We start from the raw sequence: 18,909 nt of genomic DNA, 5'->3' as shown, positions 1-18,909 counted from the left end.
TTAACCCTTAGCTTACATTAAGGCTCTATTCAGCAGAAATTTTATGACTTGGCTTTTGTCTATTAAGTTTTCAGTAATGTGGCTGTTTGCATAGTTGAAGTAAGAAGTTTCAAGCATTCAAGGAAAAATTATGGTAGTTGTCAGTTATAACAGTTATAATTTATTTTGTTTCTATATTGGAAAAATTGATCCAGAATGAAGGCCTTACCTAAATTGATAAAGGTGATCAATTATTTTATTTGATTCAAATAATCTCTTGATTTAAAAAACATCTACAACAGTTTTTCACTGATTAGACTCATTTATTAGGACTAATTTTTGTTAATGTTTACTGGATGCTAGATTCATTATCTCATTTAATTTTCACTGAATAGAATATATGTAACCCATGTTTAGGAAGCCAGTAAATGATAGAGCTTTGCATCCAGATTTGCCTATCGTTATATAATTTCTGCTCTCTCTGGTCTACCATATTATCTGCAGATGTACTATGAGGAATGTTGCTGTACTGAATATTTTAAGAAAATCTTTTGGCTATAATTCTGGGATTTTAAAAAGGCATTATCTCTAGAATCATAAAATAAATATGGTGAATTTTCAAGGCGCTTTTAAGATATTACTATACCATTTTTTTTTAAGCTGGTGACCATGAAAAATGGGCTTGCTTCCTGTATGCCCAGAAATAACATGTAAAAGAGTATCATTTTATTTTCACTAAAGAGTTATATTTCTTATTTATGTCCCAAAGAGTATTTGGTAGCTTTCTATATCTATTTTATCAGTTTAGGTGCTTAAGTGAAAAGTGATTTTCAGGTTTTTGAAGAATTATTAAGGGAGATAAAGGAATAATAGGAGTAGATCACAGTTAAAAATAATCGATACTTATTTTCTTTAAAAAAATTGAAGTTGTTTGAACTCACGAGTAGTGTTTTAAGAGGAAAAATTAGGCAGTTAAAATTTTAACTGTTTGCTGTTAGTTTGAGTGTTGTAGGTATATATCCCATGATGCCCAAATTGTAGATTTTTTTCCCCTTAGAGTTTCTGGCCACCATCTTGAAAGTTTCAAATTTCTTCTAAATAGAGACCTTGGTGAAGAGCCGTCTTGTTTTGTGCTTATTTTCATCTAACATGCATGTGCTGCATCTCATGTTTATGTTTGCTGTCTCACATTGCTTTATTTAGATGCCATCTAACAACAGTATCAGAAAACAAATAGAAACACTCCAGGTGAGTTGTGTTGATGTTACAAAGTAAAATATTGCTTTATTTTCTTTAAGTGTGGCATTTGTTTTTCCTTTACCCATTGTTGCATTGCATGTCTAATGTATTTGTTCAAACCTGCTTCTGTTAATGTTAAAGAAAGGGTGGCCCACAGCAGAGCATTCTTTAGAGGTTTATGATTAATGTAGCCCCAAGAAGGTGGATGTAAGAGAAAGAAATGATACTGAATGCTGATTCTGCACCAGACTTTACTGCTTAAAAATATTGTTTAATTCATATTACATAACTGTTATAAATCAAAGTAAGTGTTAGATGATCATTTTCCATTGCAATTAAGGAGATAGTAGCTTAGATTTTAAATGTGATCTTGATGAATGAATTTTTTAAAAACTTTTATCACATGGGTTTGAGGTTTCTTAAAACATATTTTTGGTTGTAGATGGACACAGTATCTCTATTTAATTAATTTATTTATTTAAAATTTATTTTTTAGTTGTAGGACACAATACCTTTATTTTTTTTATTTTTATGTGATGCTGAGGATTGAACCCAGTGCCTCACACATGCTAGGCAAGCACTCTACTACTGAGCCCTAGCCCCAGCCCGGGTTTGAGTTTTTAACAAATTATTTTTAAGTCCAGAGTAGAAAAAAGGGAAGAAACATTAAATGATTCCCACAAAGGTCATATTTAACTGACTTATCAAAACTTTGTTGTATGTTAATGTTATTTGGCTTTTATTTATGTGAAAATCTGATTATTCAAGTTACACCAAAATTGTGACTAGGAAATTTCATCTCCTCATGTAAGGTTCAGATCAATTTAGGATTCTTTTTTTATTTGAACATATATAACAGCATTGTGGCAATTGAAAATCATTAATAATTGCTTTTTTTTTTAATCACTTATCATCTTGCTTTTTGCATATTGTGATGGTGTTAACTTTGTAGTCCATCTTGGAAAGTCTGAAACTCAATTTTTTTTATGCCAGATAGTTTATCAGTTCAAATAGTTGAAGTATGTTTATATTTAATCTTTTATATGAGCACATTATTAAATCCTCATTTACATTAAGTAGGACAAATATTTTTAATGTATAATTTTCATTGACATTTTAGAAATATAATTTAATGTAAGTTTAACTTGGCATATATATAAAAACTAGTTGAACTAGTTTTTTAAAAAAATATTTTTAGAGCAGTTTTAGGTTCACAGCAAGATCAAAAGGAAAGAACAGAAATTTCCCATATTTTTCCTCTTCCACAGTTGTATTCTCTCCCCCATTATCAACATCCCTCAGCAGAGTAGTACAGATATTACCATTGATGAACCTCCCCCAGTGCATGTTATCACCCAAAGATGGTAGTTTTACATTAGAGTTTAATGTTAGTCTAGTACATTCTGTGGGCTTTGACATGTATCCACCATGATAGTATTAAACACAGTTTATTCACTGCCCCAAACATCTTCGGTACTCTGCCTACTCATCTTTCCCTACCTTCTTAACTCCTTGCTGAACTCATATTTTGATATTTGATATCTGGGATTTAGATGATAGAAAAAAGTTATGTTCTGTTAAAAGCATTATTATAAAAAGCATTATATTGGTTGTTTATTAGTAATATGCATATGTTATATGCCACTTCAGTTACATTTTTAACAAGTAGAAAACTACTTGAGGAAGTGTATTTGAAATTTGGGATCATTATTGATCTGGCAGATCAATGTTGATTAATTTGAGACTCTTGACCAGTTGAGTAATTGATTTCCATTTCTAATTTTATCAAATCTTCATGTATATAGATGTACAAGCAATTATGTTTTCTAGTAGGTAAGTCTTTTATGAAAATACTCCCAGTTATCTTTTCACATTTCTTTTAATCATATATTATAGATATCTATTGTAGTATATCTCAAGAAAATCAAACAGAATGGCTAAAGTTATTTTTAAAAACTCTTCATTAGTTGATGTATATAAAATAATCTTTAGCAATAAGAAATACCTCAACCAGATTATAAAAATGTAAATGTACAGTATCTTGATGAATGAACTCTACAAATAATCAACACATGTTTAAAGAGTTTCTCTTAATGAAGGAGGTGATTAGCTACATTTTTAAAATTCACAATTAAATTTCATTATATGACTGTGGTCATGTAAGAATTGTACTTTTAAAAACACCTAGAAAGAAACAGTTTGCTGATCAAATTGTGACTGAAATAATAATAATTTTGTGATTCCAAATAACAATAATAATAATTTAAATGATAATGGTCTGATTTCCAAATGAAAGTTGGAGGTGTAACACCTACCACTTAGTGAACATCTAACAGGTACTGTGTACTGTCCCTGGTGCTTTATAGATACTAATTTTCTTAATCCATGAGACAGGTGCCATATTTTTTCCATTTAAAAGATGAAGAAGTTGTGGTACAGAGTGATTTAACAGTGCCCAAGGATGGATCTGGATTTGATTCCAGGTCTTTTTAATTTTAGAATCATGCTTTTAACTCCCTGTACATAGTCTCTCTTATAAGAATATGCATTCAATAATAATTGGCATTATATCATATATGCAAATGACTATAATACCATTTGTTTTTTAAACTTTAAATGCATATGGGCTGCAAATGAATTACTCTAAATATGAATAATCTTCCTGTCATGTCAAACAAGTTCTTATTTGAATGACTGGAAGCTGTAGAATTAGACTATTGTAGTATGAACTATTAAGTAATTTGTGTGTATAACTTTGGAGTCCTAGAAATATTGCTAGAATTCTATATTTTGGTGTCTTATTTTGAGGGTATAAAGAAGGGCTTAGAAGCACCTTATTTTATGATTAGTTTTGAGCCATCTTTACTTTCACTTACTAAATATTTAAACATCTTTTAGATTGAATTTAGTAACCGGAGTTGGAGGCTTTTAGTTGTTGGCAGAGATATGATCTTAGTTGTTGCAAGTGTTTTAATAAGTGTATTCTTATTCTGTCTTGTTTTTAAACAGAATAAAGATCCTAAAATGTCTCGAGTTGCACTGGAATCCTTGTATAGATTGTTGTGGGTTTATGTAATTAGAATAAAATGTGAAAGCAACACTGTAACTCAAAGGTGAGTACCTTTGTTTTAAAATATGTTTAAGATAAAGTGTTGGGACTGGGGGACATGGCTTGGTGGCAGAGCGACACATGCTTAGCATGTACAACGCCCTTGGTTTAATCCCCAGCACCAAAATTAATGAAATAATAAAAGAAAATCTTGTTTAAAAAAGAATCACACTAACGGAATTTTAGTTAAATATTTGGAGGAAGGAATAGAAGTTCTCTTGACATAAAGAATAGGAAGACCTTTTTGCTAATATGCTGCTAACTTCATGGTTTCATTATGTTGAAATCTTTTCTTCCTGTAGTCGTCTCATGAGCATAGTGTCAGCACTTTTTCCAAAAGGCTCCCGAAGTGTGGTTCCTCGAGACACACCTCTCAACATATTTGTGAAGATTATTCAGTTCATTGCTCAGGTGAGTAATCTATTGTCATAAATTGGAGTTCAAAATTTTTTTTATACATCTAAAAACATGCCATCAAAACATGGGTTAATGTTGAATGGTGAAAGGTAAGATTGCTTATTAAATAGTAAAAGAAAAATATGTTAATTTTTTTGAGGGAGGTTGACAAAATAGGTTTTAATCGTTAGTTTAAATACTTCGAGAAGGACAGAAAGATGCACAAGTTTAAGCATTTTCAATTTAGGAAAGGCAGAGTGTCTAATATGTTAGTCCATTCACTAATTATCACTGAGTATCCTAAAAGATTTCTTTGAAAATTATTTTTATAATCTGTCTTCACCCAGGTTCTCAGGTACAGATACAGAATCCACAGTAGCTAGTTAAACCCACAGGGACCTTTTAAGGAAGACACATAGCTCACAGAATTACTAGCAGGATTCAAACAAGTTCTTATTTTAATGACTGGAAGCTGTAGAATTGAACTATCAGAAGCTGCTCCCCCTACCAGAATCAAAAAACTGTTAAATAAGGAAGTCACTCTGGGCGAGATCATGCATGCCTGTAATCCCAGTGACTCTGGAAGCTAAGGTAGGGGGATCACAAATTCAAAGCCAGCCTCAGCAACATAGCAAGATGGTCCATGAACAACTTAGTGAGATCCTGTATCAAAATAAAGAATAAAATGGGCTGGGGATGTGGCTCAGTGGTTAAGCATCTCTGGGTTCAATCACTAGTACCAAAAAAAAGGAAGTTGCCATATAGGATGAGTATCATGCCATGATCCCCACTGGTAAAATTGATTCCTCCTCTCTTCTTCACCCCCATGCACTTTTTCTTCCTCATGACCCCAGACTCACATTAGTACATCACCTGGCAGGATTACATCACATACTGAAGCCTTTTTTTGTAAGGCATTCTCTGAAATATAATTTTAGCTTTGTAGCTGCTGCCGTAAAGGAGGTTATTAGAAAGGGATTAAATGTGTGTTGAGTGAGCTAATCAAAGGTTTTTGCCATATTCTTTTTTGGGACATCAGCCCTGGAGAAACGGGTAAGATTACTACCTCAATTTAGAAAGATGCTCATTCTAGAACAAATTATTATGTTCTCTTAGCACTGAAGCTATGACAGTTTAGATGATCTATAATGAAATCTTATTTTTTACAGTGAAGAAATAAAGGACTATTTAAACAAATACATTTTAATTTATTAGAGCAGAGAAGTAATGATAATTAGATAAGAGTATCAAAAAGACTGATAAAACAAATTGTGTCTTAGATCTAATGTTCAGAAAACTAATGTCATTAGGTTGCCTTTTTCTTTGTTTCTAGAATTGTGCGCATCCCAGCACAGCAGTAGATCTGTAACACTCCTCTCAAACATTGGTTAATCCGATGATTTATCTTTTTTTCCCTTGGAGAGCTCCTTGCCAGAGCCCTTCTGCCCCTGACTTGCTGCCCTCAAGACCTGCTATACACCTGTCATCTTAGGACTTCCTTTCATCATCCTTCTACCAATTCTTTCACTTAGATTATAAATGATAAGTCATATTTTAACCTTAATTCATATGTATTTTTCTTCTGTTTAAATGTATGGATATTTTTAAGGCACAAACCTGTATCATTGCCATTATATGCACAATTTTTATTTATTTATTTATTTTTTAATTTTTTATTGTTGGTTGTTCAAAACATTACAAATTTCTTGACATATCATATTCCACTCTTTGATTCAAGTGGGTTATGAACTCCCACCTTCACCCCATACACAGATTGCAGAATCACATCAGTTACACATCCATTGATTTACATATTGCCATACTAGTGTCTGTTGTGCTCCGCTGCCTTTCCCATCCTCCACCATCCCCCCTCCCCACCTCTCCCCTCCCCTCCCCTCCTCTCTCTCTACCCCCTCCACTGTATAACCCTGAGGGTCTCCTTCCATTTCCATGCAATTTCCCTTCTCTCTCCCTTTCCCTCCCACCTCTCATCCCTGTTAAATGTTAATCTTCTTCTCATGCTCTTCGTCCCTACTCTGTTCTTAGTTACTCTCCTTATATCAAAGAAGACATTTGGCATTTGTTTTTTAGGGATTGGCTAGCTTCACTTAGCATAATCTGCTCTAATGCCATCCATTTCCCTGCAAATTCTATGATTTTGTCATTTTTTAATGCAGAGTAATACTCCATTGTGTATAAATGCCACATTTTTTTATCCATTCGTCTATTGAAGGGCATCTAGGTTGGTTCCACAGTCTTGCTATTGTGAATTGTGCTACTATGAACATCGATGTAGCAGTGTCCCTGTAGCAAGCTCTTTTTAGGTCTTTAGGGAATAGACCAAGAAGGGGAATAGCTGGGTCGAATGGTGGCTCCATTCCCAGCTTTCCAAGAAATCTCCATACTGCTTTCCAAATTGGCTGCACCAATTTGCAGTCCCACCAGCAATGTACAAGTGTACCCTTTTCCCCACATCCTTGCCAGCACTTGTTTTTTTTTTTTTTTTTTTTTAATTTTTTATTGTTGGCTGTTCAAAACATTACATAGTTCTTGATATATCATATTTCACACTTTGATTCAAGTGGGTTATGAGCTCCCATTTTTACCCCATATAATGGCTGCCAATCTTACTGGAGTGAGATGGTATCTTAGGGTGGTTTTGATTTGCATTTCTCTGACAGCTAGAGATGGTGAGCATTTTTTCATGTACTTGTTGATTGACTGTATGTCCTCCTCTGAGAAGTGTCTGTTCAGGTCCTTGGCCCATTTGTTGATTGGGTTGTTTGTTCTCTTATTGTCTAATTTTTTGAGTTCTTTGTATACTCTGGATATTAGGGCTCTATCTGAAGTGTGAGGAGTAAAGATTTGTTCCCAGGGTGTAGGCTCCCTATTTACCTCTCTTATTGTTTCTTTTGCTGAGAAAAAACTTTTTAGTTTGAGTAAGTCCCATTTGTTGATTCTAGTTATTAACTTTTGTGCAATGGGTGTCCTATTGAGGAATTTGGAGCCCGACCCCACAGTATGTAGATCGTAGCCAACTTTTTCTTCTATCAGACGGCGTGTCTCTGATTTGATATCAAGCTCCTTGATCCATTTTGAATTCACTTTTGTGCATGGTGAGAGAAAGGGATTCAGTTTCATTTTGTTGCATATGGATTTCCAGTTTTCCCAGCACCATTTGTTGAAGATGCTATCCTTCCTCCATTGCATGCTTTTAGCCCCTTTATCAAATATAAGATAGTTGTAGTTTTGTGGATTGGTTTCTGTGTCCTCTATTCTGTACCATTGGTCCACCCGCCTGTTTTGGTACCCGTACCATGCTGTTTTTGTTACTATTATATGCACAATTTTTAGATGGGACTTAATATATACTAGCAAGTTACGGTTTTTTGTTTTTTTTAAAAAATAGGAACGTTTGGATTTTGCAATGAAAGAAATAATATTTGATCTTCTCAGTGTTGGAAAATCTACTAAAACTTTCACCATTAATCCAGAGGTAAGAATATATATAATATACTAATAATGTATATTTCTATATACCATATATAATAATATGCCATATATAATTACTACCATATATAATATATATACCACATATAATAATTATATACCATATACAATTACTACCATATATAATAATACATGGTAATAATATACCTCCCTGTACTATTTACTTATTTCCTTTGAGCAAAGTTTCTGGAATCAAAACTTTTAGGTTTAAATCTTAGTTCTACTTCTAACTACAACTGTGATTCAGAACAAGTTATTTCACCTCTCTGAGCCCTGCTGAATTATTTAATGGTCATATTAAGCCTTGTAGGAAATAACAGAGGGATTAAATTCTCCAAGATATTCAGCTCATCTGGCTTCTAGAAGTTCTGACATGAACTTAGGTTTCTTTTACTTTGAATGATTTCTATTTGAGGTGCTTTTTAATAAATATCAGCCATTCAGCATTTTTTGAGCACCTAAAATATTCCAGGCACTATTCCAGGTGTTACAGAAAGACAAGAATCCTTTTACCCAGAAGGAGCTTACAATAAAGAATAGTAATAATATGTAGTAAATATTATATCCTACCTTTGCTGATTTTATGCTTGAGTCTTTATGTTTCAAAATATTTTATGACCTAATTTCCTGACGACATTTGAAAATATAAAAAGGCAAAGTAGGACTGGGGCTTTAGCTCAGTGGTAGAGCACTTGCCTCGCACATGTGAGACACTGGGTTCAATCTTCAGCCCCACATAAATAAATAAAAATATTTTTAAAAAATACTTTTTAAAAAAAGACAAAATAGGTGTTATCTTTGTTCTTATTTATTTTAAAGTACTATGCTGGTCCTCATAATTGAATTCTAAGATATATGTTTGTGGTAACAAGTGGATTTGAAAGTTATTCAAGTTTTTTACTTGTAGGTTTTAAAAATAAGCTATTACTTAAATTGGGTAGATGGGAGTGTTTTTGTAGATAACATATTTAACGTGGCTTCCAGCAACAAAAGTCAAAGAACAGAAGATTTTTTCTTTTTAAAAAATATTCTCTCCATTGAAGTTGATTTCTGAAAGTAAAATCTTTTCCTCACCAAAGTTCTTACTAGGACTAGGAAAAGTTTTAATTCTGTTGGTTTGTTTTAAGGGTTATTGTTATCATCCAGGCTTATTATATTAGGATTATATTCGATCTGTATTCCCTATTTAGAAATCTTTTTAAGCTTGTGAAAGCTGGTTTAGTTAAAAATCACATTAAATTATCCCTTAGCCCTCTTATTCAAATTGCAAATTGCAAGAAAGAAGGTACAGGTGAAGCAACCACAGTTAACCTTGCTACACTGTAGAACTTCCTGCTTCTTCCACTGGTCTCCTTCAACTGAGTGAAGCTTGACCATCTGATAGGTAGATAAAGGGAGGGCTTCATTGCCCTGCCATGTCTAATGATGAGTGAAGCTTAATGTTTTCATTTTATTTAGACAACAAAAAATGTTTTCTTCCTGTATTCCAGTGAACTACCTAACCCAGTCACTGGGAGGCTTGCACCCTGCCGTAGAGAGCACTGGTGCAGGTTGGAGTGAGTTACATCTTGGGCTGAAGTGGTAGGGATGCAGACAGAGGTGAGGCAGGCCATTCACTGAAAAATGGAATATCGAGTAGCAATCAAGTTTGAGGAAAATATTAAGTCTAATCTGGGGCATCTTTTGGATGTCTGAGAAGAGAAATCACACAGGTCTGAGGGTCTGGGTTCAGAGGAGAGGCATGGGATTTGTTGGTGGTCTGGGATGGATGGTATTTGAATCTGTGAGTATGTGAACTTTCTTTGGGAGAAAATACATAACTATAGAAGGAGGAAGCTTAGGAGTCTGACATGTAGGTAGTGATGAAATGGCCAGTCCATGGTAAAAAATAGCAAAGGAAGGGAGTGTGTCAGGTGGGGAGGAGCACTTAGTGGTACCTGTGCTACTGAAAATCCAGTAGGACTCCAGAGAAGGCCCACTGGTCACTGATGAATGAGAATTGCTTCAGAGAAGCAGTATGGGAATATCCAGTGCATTAAGATAACCTGAATATGAGAAGAGATCATTGATGGTGGAATGTTCCAGAAAATGCAAAAGCATATAGGATTTCAAAAAGTAGGAAGGCCTTCTTTGCCTGCACTGTATCAACAACAAAGAGGAGGAATAAGAAGTACCATTTTGAGTAGATTGGTACAGTTTGTGGAGAGAGGTTGAGAAAAGTTGTTTTTTCTCCCTCTTGTGAATTGAAAGAAAAGTCATTTGCTTAGAAAGAGGAAAGTATGGACCGAAGAAGTCAAGGTAAGCTGAGGAAAAAGGAAGAGGTGTGGAATACACTTGGAGGATAGGAGAGACACTTGACCCCAGAAGGGAATGGGTGGGATTTGGGGATTTGAATCTAAAGCAAAACTCTAGTGCCTAGACTGGTTATTTTTCCTTCTGTCTTCTTTCTGCCATCTCCCCTAGTGTTATTTGGTAAGATATTTCTCACATGAAAGAAGATAATGTATGGCACTGATTTCTTCCTTTTGAAACTTTTTTCCTCTAAAGAGAATGAACATAGGCCTCAGAGTCTTCCTTGTAATTGCCGACAGTTTGCAGCAGAAAGATGGTGAACCCCCCATGCCCACAACAGGAGTTATTCTTCCCTCAGGAAATACTCTTCGTGTGAAGAAAATTTTTCTTAATAAAACTTTGACAGATGAAGAGGCAAAAGTCATAGGTTAGTGTCAACTGGAAGAAATAAATTACTTTGTAATATTATTTAATATTCTTTCTAAAATTATATGATCAAATCTAAAGTATATATTTGCTAAATATGGTTATTTTAGTATATACATTAGTATCAAATAAATACATTTTTGATAATGTTTGTATGTCTTCATGTTGAGAGTCTTCTTGTTAGATCTAATTTCTCACAGGATATGTTTCACTCAATTTTATCCTTTCTTCTAGTTAATTTGTATTCTCTGCATAATTTTTGTATAATTCCTCCACTTATTCCAAAATACTAAAGCTGATCAGGGAGAAGAATATTTTATAGTTGAAACTCCTTCTTTGTGATAATAGTAGGCTCATGTCATTTAAAGATTGATAGACTCAAGCTTGGTGGTACATGTCTGTAATCCCAGTTACTCCAGAGACAAAGGATAGAGGATTGCAAGTTTGAGGCCAGTCTGGTCAACTTAGAGAGACCCTGACTCAAAATGAAATTTTGAAAAGGAATGGGGATGTGACTCGGTGGTAGAGTGCTTGCCTAGCATATATGAGATTCTGGGTTTAACTTAAGATCAATGGGCTTTTATTACCCAAACTAACAATTATTTTTATAATTTCTGATGTATTCTAACTATGAGATTTTTTTTGCCCTAGGAATGTCAGTTTATTATCCTCAAGTAAGAAAAGCATTAGATAGCATTCTCCGACATTTGGACAAAGAAGTTGGAAGACCAATGTGTATGACTAGTGTGCAGATGTCTAATAAGGAGCCTGAAGATATGATTACGTACGTAGTAAATGATTTACCTTCATTGCTATTTCACTTTTCATAAAAGTTCAGATGGTTCATTCTTACTTACCTGTTCTCTTTAAACTTCTCCCAAGTTGCCATCTGCTGTACTTTTGAATACAGTGACTCCTTCCACATGTCAGTTTTATTCTTTAACTTAATGTTCAACTAGTGCAGTAACAGAAGTCACTCTGGGTCCCAGTGTAGTTACCAACTAAAGGCCTTACATTTATTCAGTGAATAAATTCAGATGTGTGTTGTATGGGCATGATTAGGTTATTAAGACAGAAGCAAATGCTCTTACTTCCAGAGTTAATTAAAAAAACAAAACACAAAAAAAGACAAAGAAATTCCAAAAACCAGAACTTGGGTATTTTTGTCTCTTAGAACCAGGGGGTATACATAGGGGAATAATGTCTGAGTAGTTTCTTGTAGAAACTACTTCTACCCCATCCCCACACGATATTTGTCATCCCAGTGTCTTCTATATTGTTGGGGACTTACTCCTCAGGAGACTGTATTTTATAGCAGCAACTTCTTTTGTTTTCTAGAAAACATTTGCATATTCTCTATAAGGGAGATTTTTATGTGTTCTAATATTTGCATTACAGTCTGATGTAACTATAATTGTGCTTTTGTGATACAAATATGCATATTAAAATTTTATGTAATGTGCATTTTAGTTGCAATATACAGTTTTTATATGCTGCTGTATTCTAATTTCTCTGAACTTCTGTAATGTGAAATTTTTGTCTATATTCCCTTCTCTGAGATATCTTTCTTCTTGTCACCAGAACCATTTTCCTCATGTAAGTCAGTAAGTTTGCATTCCATTCCTCTGACTTTCTTGTAGTGTCTGAAGTGGCAGCAGTATCAATATTCCCTTATCTGCTATTTCTTCTGTAATTCCATTAACATTCAATTTGAATTTCACTTCTAGTGCATTTTAATTTAGGGTCTTTAGGGTCTTTCAGTCATGAGGAGAGACACAAGATGAAAATAAAGATTTTATTACTTATAAGTCCTTCAGGGAGAGGTGGGGGTTGTACACAGCACACCTGGAGGCCACACACACACACACACACACACACACACACACAGAGAGAGAGAAGGGTGTTATGAAGGGAAAAAGAAAGAGAAAGGGACTCATGGGTCCAGAGTGTTATTCAAACAGGTTTCCTTCAAGATGTTTTAGTAGTTGTGTTTAAAGCAAGCAGTCACAAGGTCCAGGAGGTAATTCTGTAACTAAGAAATGGCCATGGTGGCTTATCTGCACAGTTCACACAGGGTGCTGGTGTCCGTGAGGCCAGTCAGCCAGGGTGTATCTAGCTGTCCCAGGGGGAGGTGGCACATACCTGGATCTGTCACATCAAGTAAATGGTGGGGAATGAGGGGTGTATGTAGAATTATAAAGTGGGTCAAGAGTGACTGAGCCCTGTGCCTTAAATGAGAAAATTAAACTTGTATTTAAAAACAAATGCCAGGGCAACATAAAATTATAATTAAACTACAGCCATATCTCTTCCTTTCTTTGCCGCACTTGCATCTTTGTTGGCTGATTTTTCTCCTTTGATTCTCCAATTTTATAAAATGTCACATGGCTTTATCACTGGGAAACAAGCAGGCAACATCCCTGCACCCTTGGCTGGCTGTGTGAGAACTGGGTGGCAGGTGTACACTGACTGGGCTCCCACAGCCCTGAAAGACGTGGTGTGGTCAGTCACTGATCATGGTGTGCTTTTGTCACTCACACAGCACCTATGGACTAACAAGCCAATAGCAAATTTTGTGCCATTAGCTAATGTAGAGTAGCTGAAATTTATTTCTTTATTAATTAAATAATATATGTGATTTAACTAAATCAGTGACTGAAACTCACGCATTTTGGACCCATGCAAAGAATGGACCAAACACATAAACATCTCTAGAAGAAATATTGAATCATTGCCCCTATAACAAATACTGACCCAAAACACTTGGAACATTCCTAATTATTTTCTACATAAGGATTATTTTATTAGGCCAAATGGAGAACAATTTTGATAAAATATATCTAAAAACCTTACATTGAAATATAGGCTGAAATTAAACAATTAAGAGGTTAGATATTTAAAATTAATAATAACTGAAACCCTCAAATAGCTATAAGAGGATATAGTAGAAGAGCTGGGGTTGAGTTCAGTGGGAGAATACCTGCTTGGAATGCCCATGGACATGGATTCAGTCACTAGCACCCCACAAAAAGAAAGGTAGAAAGGAAGGCAAGAAAGAAAATATAAGAGAATTAAATTATTAAGCCTCTGCTCTGGAGAGACCAGGAGTCTCAAAAATTGGCACATTTTAGCCAGATGTGGTGATGTACACCTGTAATCTCAACAATTTGAGAGGCCAAGACAGGAAGATTCTAAGTGTGAGGCCAGCCTCAACAATTTAGCAAGACTGTCTCAAAATAAAAAGAGCTGGGGGCTGTAGCTCAGGGGTAAAAGCACCCCTGGGTTCAATCCCTGATACAAAAACAAAAGGCACATTTTATTATATAAAATTTAAACATATATGTTTGTATGTGTATCACAAAAGGACAAAAAAATTAATGCCAACAGTGATATATAAGAATGTCTATTTCTGAAACCCTTGTTAGTATGGAATGTTAAATGAAAAAAAAAATTTTGTTGTTAATTTTATAGGCCCCAAATAATAGATATTCAATTATGTCAACACTACTATTCATAATATTAGTATTTAACAAATGTTTATGGAAGGCTAAATTGTTTTAAATAATCTGATTTTTATTTAAAGTATTATAATTTGTTTACATATTATTTGATAAAGTTGATGTGCTTTGTTTGTAATTAATGAAAACTTTATTGCTTGCTGGCTGTCTTTTTCTGGAATTATCTCTGTATTCTTTTATCTGCTGCTGGGTTAATTTTCTACTGGATTTGTCTTAATGTACTTTTCATATTAAGTGCAATAAGCTTGGGGACAGGCTCCCACCTACTGTAATAATTTTTGCAAATTTGATTTCATTGTGCAGCGTATATAATACACTTCTTATTAAGTTCTTTGTGATATGTTTTTCAGGGGGGAAAGAAAACCTAAAATTGATTTGTTTAGAACTTGCATCGCTGCAATTCCAAGGTTGATTCCTGACGGTATGAGCAGAACTGATCTCATTGAATTGTTAGCAAGGTAAATAAGAATTATTATTATCTGCTGTGCTGATTTTTATGTCTTTACTATCCCTTTAAATTTGTGATACACTTCTGTTTTTAACACTGCAAACCAGTAATGAAGACATTTTCAGTCCTTTATTTGATTTACTTTCTAAGTCCCTGTTGTCTTTTATTATTTATTAAACACATTCTCCCTATTCAGTTTTAACTTCTGAAGTTCTTTTGGATTTCCATACAGATCCCATTTTTCAATTCTTTATCTTTCTATCTGGTAATAGTTCCTTGGGTTTATATGACAATTATTCCTTAACATATGGGCATTATCAGTGTGTGGTGACACCCAGTTAGGAATTAATTACTGTGTTTACTCCTACAGTCATTTCTTTAGTATCCTGGGTGGTGATCAGGTCTTTTCTTTCTCCCCATTTTTCTCCTGTGACAGAGCCTATAGCATTTAAGTTTATTTATTTTTTTCTTTCTTTTATCATGATATAGCTCTACAAAATGAGGAAATGTCATGACAACCAAACTTAAATACTAGCTCCTAAAACTAATTCTGAGTTGCACTGGTGACCTATTGAAAAACTTCCTTGTTGGTACCAGTAGGGACTCCCTAGATAAGCGGTCAACAATTTTTTTCTGTAAAGGACCGAATAGTAAACATCTTAGGGTTTGCAGATCATATCTCTACCATGTAGTTCAACAGCAGCCAGCAATGATCTGTAAAGGAGTGGGTGTGACTGTGGGAATGGGCGTCCATCTGGCTGGATTTAGCCCTTGAGCCACTGTTTGCCAGCCCCTACCCTAGATGGAAAACCAAGTATACTAACTGTAATAGAACAGGGATGCTCAGCTCTGTTGAAAAATATGTACTGGTTACTGGGCACTTACCACTGAGACTCAAATCAAATATGCAATGAATAAACGGTGAATAGATTGCTCCAGGTTCCCTCCACCCTCTTCTTGGGAATACCTGGTGTTCAAACAGCCACATACCACCCTGTCAGCTGTTAAGGTTGGGGCCAGAGATAGAATGGTCTTTGTCTCTCGTGAGTAGAGGAAAAAGGGGTTGCTTTGAAACTTGACACCATTCCATAAATTCCTCCTTTTCCACTCTGCCTCTTAATTTTTGCTGCGAATTACATTACAGAGTTACAAAATTTCATGCCAACATCAGAAATTAGAGATATATTATTTATAACACTCTTCCTTGGGAGAGCAGTGAACAGCTGCTGTTCTTACTCTGCTCTTACTCCTCCCACCTCTGCTTAACTCACCTGAGATTTTGTGAAGGATGACCACCATGATGGGTTTCCCATATTCTCCAACTGAATGAAACTGCACCTGTAAGGGGCAGTGACTGGGGAGCCCAGGAAAGAAGCCAGCATCTGAACATCGAATGACAATTTGCTTTGCTTCTTTCCCTCATGACATTTGTTTCCTGATTAATTGACTCAGTGGAAAGGAAGACTCTAGGGTCTGTTCTCTCTTGTACTCTACCCCTATCATTTGGAATTGTGATGTTAAGCAAATCTTGACTTAAAGTAAAGGATATAAAGTTAATTAGTTTCCCTACCTTTAATCAGCCAGGATTAAATTTTCACAAGGAATAGTTAACTCATGGATCTTTGTCCTGAGTCGCACAGATGGGTGTATGATCAATGGTACATTCATGGATTTGAGGGATGTTGAAATAACCTTTAAGTCAGCATTGTGGACAGTGTCTCCCTTGGTGTGTCACTCGTAGATAGAACACACTGGGCCACAGAGCCTTGTTCTGACGGTTTCCTTGTGATGTGCTGATGTAACTACTACTGCTGCTTCATGTCTCATGCCCAAATCTGTGAGGCTGGAATACCTATTCTTTTCAGCCTCCTTCTTAGTGGAAGGTTGGTTTGGTGAAGACCAGAACTGAGTTCAGCAGGGTAGACACTGTGGTCCCTCCTTTCTCCTAAACCGTGCAGCTTCCCTCCTGTCATTGTGCATGACTCCAACTGCTCAGCTTCCCTTGCACTTTTGCAGTTATGGTGTGGTAGGGATTTTTTTTTGTTCTTTAATACTGGGAATTGAAACCAGGCTTGCTTAACTTAACCACTGAGCCACATCCCCAGCCCTTTTTATGTTTTATTTAGGGACAAGTTCTCACTAAATTGCTGAGGATGGCTTTGAACTCATGATCCTCCTGCCTCAGCCTCCTAAACTGCTGGTATTACAAGCATGCGCCATTGCACTTGGCATTGTGTTGTATTTTAATATTAACTTTGTTTTGGTACTGGGGATGGAACCCAGGAGCACTTAACCACTGAAGCACATCCCCAGCCATTTTTATTTTTTATTTTGAAACAAGGTCTTGCTAAGTTGCTGAGGCTGGCCTTGAATTTGCAATCCTCCTCCCTTATCCACCTGAGATGCTGGGATTACAGGCGTGCGCCATCACACCAACTTAATATCACTTTTTTTGTCATATTCTTTTAGGCTAATTCTAACTCTAATACATTTGCCTTTAATTGTCAGTCACCAAATAATCCTCTTCAGCCCCAAATTTGAAACTCCTGTTCATCTGGTAATAGACATTCGTGGCTTCACTACGGCAGCTTTTTTTTTTTTTTTTTGATGATTTTCTTATTCATCATTCTCTTTTTTTAATATTTGGTTAAAATCCTATAACTGAAATTATGTTCAAGGCCTTGTAATATCTTGATTGTTTTAAAAAATAATTTTGTATAGCCTCTTCTCTAATTTAATTTATTTAGACTTAAACTCTCTTTGGGGCCTTGGGTGTTGAGTCAACCCATTTTTTTCCCCTAGGCGTGTACCATTTATGATGCAACTCCCAGACTTACTCATATTCTTACCTTCAAGAATAATTGCTATTAATTGATTCCATCTTTATTTTGTATTTTCTTCTTCATAATCAGCCATCTTATATAAAAGTAACCTCAGCTACATATAGGAAATGACTGAGATAAGTCATGTCCTTTCCCATGATGTTAAAGGACTAAATAAATGTGAGATAGTGCTAAGATATTATGTGACTTGATATAATATTTTATTGACTATAAAATAACACAGTATTTTGAAGTTTGAAAGCTTAAATGCATTCCTGACATGCCATCTGTATTCTGTTTTAAACTATAGCATTTAAATTAGGATCAGAGATGTCATTCCGAATTATAGTGAAAATACCAACTGATGTGAATAGATTCATGTAGACTTAGTTGGCATAAGGGATGAGTATCACACAAGAAAGTGAACATTGGCTCCTGTCTTTGCACTTTTTACAAACCAGTGAAGAGGACATATATTTTAGCGACTTAGTTTTAAGTTTAAATGATAAGACTCTAGGATAGATTTTGAGGTATCTAATGGAATTTTGTTCTCGGTAGGCTCACAATTCACATGGATGAAGAACTGCGTGCTCTGGCTTTCAATACTCTGCAGGCACTAATGCTTGATTTTCCAGATTGGCGGGAGGATGTTCTTTCAGGATTTGTTTATTTTATTGTTCGTGAAGTGACTGATGTCCACCCCACGCTTCTTGATAATGCTGTAAAGATGTTGGTACAATTAATAAATCAGTGGAAACAAGCAGCCCAAATGCATAACAAAAACCAGGACTCACAGGTACCAAATTATCTTATACTCTCCCTTTGTATATGATCAGTGGTAAATGACCAATAATGATGTCAATATAGGTTTACATTCTCAAAAATTTATATTAGTTTTACCTACTCTTAATGTGTTCTTAATTCCTTGCACTGAGCTTCCCAGTAGTGGATATGTTAAATACAAAATGTTTGTGTTTCGCACCTTTTCCCACTTATTGTTATCCCTTTGATAACAATTCTATTTTAGTGAGCATAGAAAGTAGAGCTAATTCTAGCTCTCATTTAGATTGTTTCTGATATTTTCTAAACTTACACAATAAAAAATTTTGGTAGTCTTCCATTTGGATCATCTGACTATTTTATCAAAGGCACCAATCCCTGCTTCACATT

The 18,909-nt window shown here is 35.1% G+C and overlaps 1 protein-coding gene across 10 annotated transcripts in view; it reads left to right on the top strand.

The window, feature by feature from the left end:
- The window catches only part of Fryl (FRY like transcription coactivator), a 233,228-nt gene that overhangs the window by 136,477 nt on the left and 77,842 nt on the right, over positions 1-18,909 (top strand). For 6 of the 10 annotated variants that reach the window (XM_071614271.1, XM_071614266.1, XM_071614265.1 and 3 more), the window contains 8 exons: positions 1,183-1,227; positions 4,228-4,331; positions 4,630-4,738; positions 8,133-8,219; positions 10,781-10,952; positions 11,603-11,735; positions 14,820-14,927; positions 18,298-18,535. In XM_071614271.1, coding sequence (XP_071470372.1) covers positions 1,183-1,227; positions 4,228-4,331; positions 4,630-4,738; positions 8,133-8,219; positions 10,781-10,952; positions 11,603-11,735; positions 14,820-14,927; positions 18,298-18,535 — 996 coding nt within the window. The remainder of the gene's footprint in view (positions 1-1,182; positions 1,228-4,227; positions 4,332-4,629; positions 4,739-8,132; positions 8,220-10,780; positions 10,953-11,602; positions 11,736-14,819; positions 14,928-18,297; positions 18,536-18,909) is intronic. The other 4 variants (XM_071614273.1, XM_071614270.1, XM_071614269.1 and 1 more) reach the window with 1 other exon arrangement.

Source organism: Marmota flaviventris, chromosome 7, assembly GCF_047511675.1.
Source record: "Marmota flaviventris isolate mMarFla1 chromosome 7, mMarFla1.hap1, whole genome shotgun sequence".
Lineage (NCBI taxonomy): Eukaryota > Metazoa > Chordata > Mammalia > Rodentia > Sciuridae > Marmota > Marmota flaviventris.
This window is presented reverse-complemented; position numbering and strand designations above follow the sequence as displayed.